This window comes from Sander vitreus, chromosome 7, assembly GCF_031162955.1.
Source record: "Sander vitreus isolate 19-12246 chromosome 7, sanVit1, whole genome shotgun sequence".
In the NCBI taxonomy this organism is placed as follows: domain Eukaryota; kingdom Metazoa; phylum Chordata; class Actinopteri; order Perciformes; family Percidae; genus Sander; species Sander vitreus.
Window position 1 is genome coordinate 15,115,888 of NC_135861.1, and position 10,781 is coordinate 15,126,668.

The window sequence follows — 10,781 nt, forward strand, 5'->3', positions numbered from 1 at the left end:
TCAGATGTTCGTTCAAAGAGGCTCTACAGTGCGACCTCCTTTCTGCACCGTGATGTGTATGTTGCTAAAAACACAAGTCCTACATGTTCAGTTTCCCTGCACCCACTGCCCAAAAAGACAATATGTTAATCCCCCTTCCTCTTGGGTTGATCTGAGGCTCTGTGGGTAATCTTGTCAACAGATCAGAGATGCAGGGACTGAGCACAAACCGGGGCTACGCCATCCATCTCCTAATGGGATTGGCCGCCATCACTAGATGTGCTACTGCGATTAGCCTGCTTGAAAGCGTTTGAGGATTTAGACCTGAAACACCCTGCCCCAGGCAATTAGCACTACATGCTTAGGCAGAATGACATGAGTGTAATGTTCAGTATCTCAGCACAGGACTGGACTCTGACATGATGCAAGTGAAGCAGTATGAAAGGGAAAGTGGGTTTACTGTTTTTTTGATGCATTCATTGTACGCCTAAAGTATTGTTTTTTTATGTTTGTTGGGCTATTAAAGTTTTACAAAAGACTCGGGAGTGAAATGATATACTGTATTGTGTATTTATTGCCTGTAAGGTTGAACTTAATATTTTCACCTTTAAAAAACAGGAAACAAAGATTTTATAAAGAAGATCTTTAAAGGCACTGGGAAATTCTGTGCAATCATTGTTTCTGTTTTCACCTTCGTTCATGTGTCACACTTTTTCTTATTCAGAGATCTCAGTCTGTCAATCTTTTAGCTTCCCGCTGAGCCTTTTTGATCATCACTGAACTGGCACTGAGACTGTCTGATCCAAGTTCTCTTAAACCTGCTCCTCCTACAATGCAGAAACTTGCAGAAACACAGCCGAACAATACAAGCACATTTTACAAAAGGACTTTTTAAAATACAATATTTCCCAGGTTGTTCAGGTTGAGCCGTTGCTGCCTGCTTTTATTAGACTCTACTTGATTAAAAAAAAAAGAAGAAAATGCTTTATGGGGTGATGTAGATGACTGTGCAGTTAAACAGCTGCTGGGTGTGTCTCCAAAACTGAAGCCTGATTAAAAGACAATGTCCTACTGCTGATGTATTGCTGAAGTTAAACACAACAAACACATCAGCCTAGTTTTAGCCATAATCACCACAGCACATTAAACACAAAAACATACAATAATTAAACTAATGAATGATAAGCAGATATTTCTGTCTCAACATGCTTATAGTCACACAACACACACTGTATTAAATATCTCCATATGTTGAAGCCATAAACATAAAATCACGTTCTTGATTGATATGCCAGTTTATGCAGCAGCGTGTTGCAGAAGATCACAGAAGACACACTGACAAGAATCTAGTGCAGATGTCACCACAGGGAAGTGATGACCTGCACTTCATCTACCCAGTTGATAAAACCTGCTAAGGAGGTTTTAAAGAGTCTATTCAGGACCTGGACTTCACCTTCACTCGTAACAGTACAGTCATGTCATATAGACATTTTGCTCTAATATTCCAAAGGAATAAATTGTACAGCACACAAACTGAAAAAGAAACTCAGCATCAACTTCAAGAAGAGTTACCACTCTGAACTACAGCTGAGCTCATAAAAAGCATTTCTAAAGTTCAGCTGAACTTAATATTCACATTCATTCATTCATATTTTGTTTAAATTCACATTCAAATCTAAGTTAATCAATCTTTTTAGTATGAAATGCTCTTTTTTTTCCAAACATCTGAGGCTTCATTAAGCTTCAGCTGAACTTTAAAACACATTTAAAACACACTTGAACAATGTAAACCTATCCTTTTACATACAATAAATGTTTCCATAGCAGTGTCATTACATCAGTAATTGATAATCGACTGTGAAATATGACGCTCCTGTGTCGAATACAAGGCTTTTTAAAGTATGTAAAGTAAAAGATACATTTAAAAGCTTAACTAAAGAGCTTGGGACTCTAAAGTTATGAAACTAAACCACACGTTGTAAACACTTTGTTGTTGGGAAACATATAAGCAACCTGACTTCTGACTGAATTTATAACCTCAGATATCTCAGTGTAAGTCCTCTTACAACACACAGGGCTGTCACAGCCCTTAACACCAGTCCCACTGACCTCCACCCATCAATCCCACAGGGCTGACATGCTCCCAGATCAGCTGCTCCAACCCGCGTACTGCACATAACTTCCCACCTCATTTCTTAAAAACTTGCTGCTCTGGCTAAAAGAAAACATTAATATTTTTGAGATAAGTTTAAATTATGTTGGATGTAACTTGGGAAACACAATTTGGTTATGTTATTGCTTAGACCCCACTAAACAGCACAGTGCAGTGACAGTTACTTTATTTAGCATGCACCACACCACCTGGGATTTAAACGTCTTAACTATAAGTAGTTTATGAGACGTTAATGCCTCTCTGCTTCATCCATGTGACTGACATTGAAGTCAAAAGTCTAACAGGCAGGAAATACAACATGAATCAAAAGAGCAACACATTTACAACACATTTATTTAAATGGACGTATTGATCCCAGTGATTTCTTTCTAAATATTTAAAAACAGTTGCCACATTTTTATCTATACACTCACTGGCCACTTGTATAATCTAATGTGGTCCAATACAACAGCTCTGCCATAAATTCTGCCTTTATGAAGGTAATAATGTTCAATTTTGATTGACACTGTCAGAGAGTTGTTCGTTTAACTACATGTTTACTATTGAGGTTGTAGTTTGCAGTAACATTGAACTGGACTACATAAAAGATAAATATTTTGTCCACCCTATTTACATACATGAGAGGGGCAGAATATTAAAAACACCTTTCAATATAATGCACTCCAGTACAACACCACCACCAAATACAACCTCAATAATAAACTAAGTAGAATTATCACCTTTCTGACAGTGTTATTGCTGAGCTGTTGTATTGGACCACATTAGATTGTACAAGTGTACCTAATTAATTGTATATGTATAAATACCAACAGGCTGATGAGGCTGACAGGAAATACAGTTTGTATTGAGTAATTCATAGTGTATTTCCTCCCTACACACACACACACACACACACACACACACACACACACACACACACAATAATAGTTACACACATTTTGTTTTTATCGACATATCAAATCAATGAGTGACAAGATCAATGACTCTCATTGAGCCCAGGTAGAGAGTTTATTTTCTCCTTTGCTTGACATCATTCACTACTGCCCTTATTACACTAATTGGATTGGCTGGCCAATCAGGAAGAGGCACCTCCTAAGTCAGGGGTTTAGTCAAAAGGAATTAAAGGGTGGATCTTTGCTGGTCAGAGCTGCTAAATTGATTTCATCCTTGAGAGGTACGGGTCTCTTCTGATCACCTAATCGAAAAAGGCCAAAGGAGCCAATCTCAAGCACCTCCCTCCCAATCCCCTTCCGCTCGGAAATCGCCTTTCAGCACGATTAGTGTTGCATCCAGATTCTCTGCTCTTCAGCTCACAGAGAACCGTCAAAATTTCTATCCTTGAGGATCTTGAGTTTGCGGAGGAAGAAAGCATGGGTGCAGGAGCAAGCGCCGAGGACAAAAAGTCCAAGGAGTTGGAAAAGCAACTCCAACAAGATGCTGATAAGGATGCTAAAACAGTCAAGCTATTACTGCTTGGTAAGTGAACTAATGAATAGTCTTTTTGCACCAAGTTTTCTTTTTTGTCCCAGATTGCAGATGATCAAAGTGCTCAGACTGATGGGTTTTCATGTCAAAAAATTCAGTACTTGACAAACTGACGTTTAACTTTCCATCTCTGATTGAACAACTTTTCAGTGGAGGTTCAGGTCTCCAGAGAAGAATATGAATCATGCAGTCAGCCAACACTCAACAGGTGTAACTGAAAAATATTTACTGTAGCTTTAGTCAGCTTACATTGAACCCTGAGAGGTTCACAACTGGTTCTAAGTTTTAGGATGAGAGTTAGTTTATGTAGCAGATGATCATTTATTTCATAATAATGTATTTATAAGTTAACAATGGATGCTTCACTTTGAGTTTATTAACTCATTTGTTGCATAGTCTTCAAATCTTGGCTATGAGCCACCTTGAGCCATCAAACTGCTCCAACACAGCTGTTCTCTGCTTAGTTAGATGTAAGATATGGTATGCTCAGAGGATTTACAGGCTGTGCAGATGAATTGTTTCTGGATAAAGCCCTACATTAGTTTTATTGGAAAGGGGGGAGGACTGTTTAAGCTTGTGCAAACTGAGAGGGCATTAGCGGGAGTAAAGTAGAGGGAGATAAGTGAAATAAGTTTGCAGGATGTAAAGCTAACACAAGGATCTGAGATGAAGCTCAAAAAAGGAGAATACTTTTAAAGAATTTAGAGAACAGATTTGAAAGTATACTTAAAAACTAAATATAAGTATTAAACTTTCACATTAACTTCTTATACTTACACACAATACAAATACTGCAGAGACTTGAGTTTGTGCAGCTGTTTTAAGTTGTGGTTTTACCATTATGGTGAGTTGTTTTAAAGAAGTTGCAGAACTTAAAATGTCTCAATAAAATGTCTCATTGGCTTTAGCCATGAAAGCTTTAGAAATAGATATATAATTTGACAAAGACATTAAATTTCAAAAAGTGGCAAAATGTACTTAGATTGTCTTCTCTCTGTCTTAAAATAAATTACTTTTCATGACATTGGAGCTTAAAACAATCATAGCCTTTGGTCTAAATGAATCACAGCCCAGCTGTGATATGTCAAGCCAATTAGCTAACTGGTTTAGTGCATATCCACTTGGTGAGGTCTGTGTTGACCCGTCAACTCGCACAGAAAGTATAAAATGTGTTTTTATTCCCACCAACGTTATAGCAGCAACATTCACAGTGTCAAATTACCAGTAAACATTTTGATGAAAATCTAGAAGACAATGTAAAAAAAACATTTAGATTATTGCTGATTCTATTTGAAGAGTTGGTTTTTGTGACATAACAAATGCAATAATGCATACAATAATGTTATCAAATAGAAGTCAGGTGACTTTTTTATTTTATTTTAAATAATCGATCTTTGCAGAGCATTGACGGTGATGGATGTTTAAAATAAAGTATTTAATTGAGACATTATTTTACTAAAACCATAAATGTTATGTCTCACAACATTGCATTATTCTTTCAGAGTGTAATTTATCTGTCTATAGTGTCTTAAACACTATTCAAAGACTTAATATCTACTTCCATTAGATTCACAGGGGAGCTTCTTCTCCAGCAGTATAGTATCAGAGATAAGAATTAAGTGGGTAAAGATAAGAAGAGTGCCATCTTGTGGGCTCTGGTGGACATTGTGACATTTTTATTTGAACTAAACATATTTGTGGTTAGGTCCTTGTGTGCAGGTGTGCGAAACAGTAATACACATTGGTGAAATTGTACATGTCTTAATAAACTTTAAAACTCCTTGAATATTTAGGATATGCAAAAATAGCTTTTGCAAAGACTTCCACCAAAAGATATACTAAAGAAACCGAAATGGGAACTTCCAAAACTGTTATGCTGCAAGTCTTTATGGAATCTCCTACAGTTTGTATATTAAAACGGAAAAAATGTTGTCTGCAAAATATTCACCATTTAATTTATAATTTATGTATGGTATCTTTAGCAGGATCAAAATGGACACAGAGCTCCCCTTTAAAGCCCAGATTTAATGTCACTGCAAAGCCTAAAGCCACATTCACTAATGAGCACAAGGCGAAAGAATGACTCACAGAGAAGATAAAGGCAGTCTTCATTAAATATTCACAGCTGATGAAAACCAGTCTGGATACTGTCACAGTGCCACCTTTACTACCTCACCTCAAAGACTTGCTAATGACTGCTAGCAGAGGAAAACCCAATAGTTTCTCCCAGAGAGGGTTGGATGAGGCCACACGAGTTTCTTTAAATGCTCAAGCATTAAAGTCTGAGGATGGAGCTAATGTGGCTCCAGGACAGCCAGCTTTGGTTGCTCTGCGATAAATTCCTTCTGGTCTGAGTTAGCTTACAGTGCGCAGAGAGCCTGATCTGCCTGCAAGCTTTTCTTCAGCCAGCACATCCAACTATGATTTGAATTGGATATAACAGCATTCCACATGATGCATTAATGTACAATGTATGCCAAAGGTACATTTCATTCAGAGAAGCCGTTCCCTAAAAATGAAAACATGTTTCTCGTCCTGTCTGGATTGCCTTACTCAGTTTGTTTTGCTAAAGTTTGGAGATGTTTGCCAACACACTGGAGTTCAGTGGCATTTGTTACAGGATAAGGTGCTCAATGTACAACAATCTGCTACTTATTGCCTCCACCTGAATTTTTCTTGACTGTAGCTGATTTGTTACATGTGTCACTTATGTAGTTTGCTCTGCCTATTCCGCTATAGAGTATCTTTCTGTGCCTCTGTTTTATATTAATTTTATATTCATTAATATTGTATATATTGTTTACATTTGGCTCTAGGACAACATATGAAAAATGAGTTTTTAACACATCTATTTGCATGGAGATAGACAGGGAAACTTTAATACAAAAAACAGTGATTAGTGGACTTTTTTGAATAGCATTATCATGATTTCCATAGAGATGTTACTTATAAGTTACTCTAGCATAACTCTGTGATAATGATGTGATAAAGGCAGACAACTGCAAACTTAAACTCATCCAGAAACTATCTATAGGTAACAGGTAGACTGCACTTCAGGTCAAAGTCACAGCGTTTTTGTTTATTTTGGCCAGACTGCTCCTTTAAATTGAATTGCATCATCCAAGCACATTGTTTGGCTGTTTATGGCTTTACAGTGTGTTTCTACTCTAGTCGCATGTCAAAGAGATACATAGCAGTTATGTGTGTTGTTGCTAACCTTTTTATTCTCTTCCAGGTGCTGGTGAGTCAGGGAAAAGCACCATCGTAAAACAAATGAAGTAAGTATTAAAATAAGTGATAATATTAGTTTTTTTTTGTGTGTCATCCACACCATGTCAGTAGGAAGCAATGAACGCTTTTTTTTAATCTTATCGGTCATATGATCGATAAGATTAAAAAAAAGCATGCAGGCATACAGTCAGCAGGCCAAAGCTCCCTCAGCTCTGTTTCACTTGCAGTGACAAGAGGTCAACAGGGCAAACATCCGCTTACTCTGATTTGTCAGCACTTGTTTTGTGCAGTTAGTTACACCCTGACAATAAGAGCTGAGTGAGGCCAGAAACAAACCACAGGGTGGCGCTGTAGGTTGTTTCTCTATTGTATGAACTCCAAACTGAGCATCTTTCAAGATCCTAATATTTCTTATTTCCACAATTTATTTATAAAAATATTCTATATATTAGGGATATATAAATTTCCAACCAGCTCAGCAGAGGATTATTGTAGCAAAACTTTTCCCTGAACTAAAACAATTTTACCTTTGCATAGGATTCTACATCAGGGTGGTTACACAAAAGAAGAACAACTGGAGTTCAGAGCGATCATCTTTGGCAACATCCTGCAGTCTGCTTTGGCTATCATCAGAGGCATGGAGATGCTGGCCATTGATTTTGGCTCGACCACCTCACAGGTCTCATATAACACTTAAAAGATGTACACCAGACATGATTCACTTGTTATTCATTTTAGCTCATTTTCACAGACTAAAATTATACTATAAACATAAAAATACTATAAAAGTTGAAGTAATGTGCCGGGGATGATGGATCTTTGTTCTGTGTGCATTAAAACCACAGGAGCTTGCACAGAAGCTGCAGAACTTGGCAGACTCCATTGAAGAAGGCACAATGCCTGCTGAATTGGCTGATGTCATCATGAAGCTGTGGAAAGATTCTGGTGTACAGGCTGGCTATGATAGAGCTGCTGAGTACCAACTGAACGACTCTGCTGGCTAGTGAGTCCATATCTACTACTGGGATTGAGACAGCAGAGGGGTTACACGTAAAACTAAAGAGGCTGCTGGCTTAGTGTTTATTGATAAAGATGATTTCAAATCTGAGGCCTGATTCCTGTGCCGTTTGTTCTCAGCTACCTCAATGAAATGGATAGAATCACCAAACCAGACTATCTCCCTACTGAGCAGGACGTGCTGCGATCTCGAGTCAAAACAACTGGTATTATTGAAGAGCAGTTCTCCTGCAAAGAGTTGCACTTCAGGTAATTCACAAGGGGGCCCTAAACAAAAGTCTGACACCAGCAAAACTGACTAAACCTCACACCACAGCGATCTCAAGGACTGACTTTGTTGTGACTTTCTGTGTGGTGAACAGGATGTTCGATGTGGGTGGCCAGAGGTCAGAGAGGAAGAAGTGGATCCATTGTTTCGAGGGTGTGACCTGCATCATCTTTTGCGGAGCTCTCAGTGCATACGACATGGTGCTGGTAGAGGACGACGAAGTGGTGAGTTGACACTCCACTACCTGATCGTAAAACATGAGATGACATGTTGGCTAGTAAACTCAACCAAACCCTCTCTGACCTTTTCAGAACCGCATGCATGAGTCCCTGCATCTATTCAACAGTATCTGCAACCACAGATTCTTTGCACTGACCTCCATCGTGCTTTTCCTCAACAAGAAGGATCTGTTTGAAGAAAAGATAAAGAAAGTCCATCTGAGTATCTGCTTTCCAGACTATGATGGTAAGACCGACTGATGCTGCTTTAACGGTTTGTGAGTTAAATGACAGGACTAAGTTTGCTGTAGCAGTGAGAATATCAGGCTAGATGGACAGGGACATGGTGAGATTACATCTGTCAGGCATGCAGTGAGAGTGGATCACTGTCAGCTGCCAGCAAGTCATGCTTCAGCTTTGATTAATATGAGACTGTACTGGGAGAATGTATAAAGAGCAAACCAATTGGTAAATTGCACTAGAATGCAGACAAACACAACACATTAAGATTCACTTGTGACCCAAACTGCTCAGAAAAAAAAAATAAATAAGGAAGACTAAATTGATTAAGTAAGGATTCTCAGTGTTGCTCCCTCAAATAAAATATGTTTTAAACTTACGTCATGTCAGCTGACTGACACTGTGATGCAGAGGGATTAATGTATGATGAAGGATCAAGGTACTTTTATAACAAAACTCATGAACCTTCTCATAAATCCACTCCCATGTTCACAACCTTCATTTCTTTTAGGCTCCAACACGTACGAAGACGCCAGCGACTACATCAAGAAGCAGTTCTTGGACCTGAACATGAAGAAGGGTGTGAAAGAAATCTACTCCCACCTGACCTGTGCCACAGACACAAGGAACGTCGAGATTGTGTTCAACGCTGTGACAGACATCATCATCAAAGAAAACCTTAAAGATTGCGGTCTTTTCTAAGCAGCTCCAGAGTGAAAAGAGGTGCGCGGTGACCACATCACTCCCGGGGACTTTGTTGATACAGAGTAATAGGGTCCAGATGAGGCAGACCCCTGACAATTCAATTTAATCCTCGTACAGCAAATCATATCTAGCAGTCTTGTGTTGCCAAGCAACAACTTCTGACCATAAAATGAGCCAACACAAACTCCAACCACACAGACAATTCAGACCCTTTCGGACCGCTGAGGATGAGCAAGATAATGAGAAGCACAAAGCAATCCCTGTAGTGATTTGTGATTAAAACCAGTTCCTGCCAAAGCTGCAGAGGAAGTTAAATTTTCATTTTACAAACATACCTTGCAACCTGAATATTATGTAGCTATACATGTGGCAACATGTTTACCTTTAAAAGACAGTTGCAAAATATATTATTTATATTTACATATGCTATACAGTGATTTCAACATGTTTGAGGTTGATTTTTAACTGTTTCTCTTCTTTGCAGAACTTCCTTTCCTACCTTAACCCCTCACATATTGGCATTAACTGAGAAGTGTACTGTTGGAGCACAGAAGATCCACAAGTTTGTTGTGTTCACGTCATCGCTTCCATGCCAAGTCCCGGTCCTTGACTGCTTCTAGCACATCAGCATCTCCAACAGTACATCCCTGCAACACAATGCACGCCCAGCTGGGTTGAAACAACTAATGAGTCACCATATTGTTGTTGACATACAGCTTTCTACAAGGTTTTCTAAAGTACAGTATTTGTCTCACACCAGAAGCTGCTGGTTTGAAGGTATGAAGATGAAATAGTTGCTCATTCGATCCTCGTTGCTTCCTTTTGACTACTGTATCGTGAGTTATATTTACTATTAAAATTCAAGCTCTGTAAAAATAAATAAAACAATAAAATCGGGGAAAATATAAATATTTTGAATAGCAACATTGAAACCTTGTTTTTGTTTTTGAGTACAGTAGACTCTGTGGTCTTGATATTTAAACTGTAAAAAGTTGCTAAGCAAATATCTCAGATATTCCCAGTGCTCGCAGTTTATCCAGATTACAAACCAAGTTGTACATGTATCTAATCTAAATAGTGTTATTGTATTCAATTCACTTGAATAAATCAATTTCAGGTCAAACACAGTAGAGAAACTTTGTACATAAGAGTAGGTAATTCACTATATTTTGAAAGATAAATCTATATGAGAGAGAGTGAAATACTAGAGAGATGATGCTTTATTATGAAAAGGGAATGAAATCTACTGAGTTTGTCCTTTCTTATGAAATGTAGAGGCATGAAATAAAGATGCATTAACTTCACCTGTGTCTCTGTTTCTTTGCTGCAGAATCACACTGTCAATCACTGAATAATGTATATCGAATAAAGAGGAACAACAGGGCTGTCGACACTGAAGGAACAGGCTGTTACTTTTGGGGGACAATGCCGCTATTATACCATGTTCTAGTCAGAGGGGAGATGG

General features: G+C 38.3%; 1 protein-coding gene across 1 annotated transcript; it reads left to right on the forward strand.

Moving 5' to 3' along the window:
- The first annotated feature begins 3,522 nt into the window (after positions 1-3,522).
- gnat2 (guanine nucleotide binding protein (G protein), alpha transducing activity polypeptide 2) lies at positions 3,523-10,579 on the forward strand. The gene is made up of 9 exons (XM_078254847.1): positions 3,523-3,628; positions 6,873-6,915; positions 7,406-7,547; positions 7,714-7,871; positions 8,006-8,134; positions 8,248-8,377; positions 8,465-8,618; positions 9,123-9,334; positions 9,801-10,579. The coding sequence occupies exons 1-8, from the start codon at positions 3,523-3,525 to the stop codon at positions 9,311-9,313; spliced, it is 1,053 nt and encodes a 350-aa protein (XP_078110973.1). The 3' UTR covers positions 9,314-9,334; positions 9,801-10,579.
- The last annotated feature ends 202 nt before the right edge of the window (positions 10,580-10,781 follow it).

Coding starts and splice junctions, on each gene's coding strand:
- gnat2 (XM_078254847.1), top strand. CDS start 3,523: ATGGGTGCAGGAGCAAGCGCCGAGGACAAAAAGTCCAAGGAGTTGGAA. Junction 7,872..8,005: donor CTGAACGACTCTGCTGGCTA/GTGAGTCCATAT, acceptor GTTTGTTCTCAG/CTACCTCAATGAAATGGATA. Junction 8,378..8,464: donor TGGTAGAGGACGACGAAGTG/GTGAGTTGACAC, acceptor TGACCTTTTCAG/AACCGCATGCATGAGTCCCT.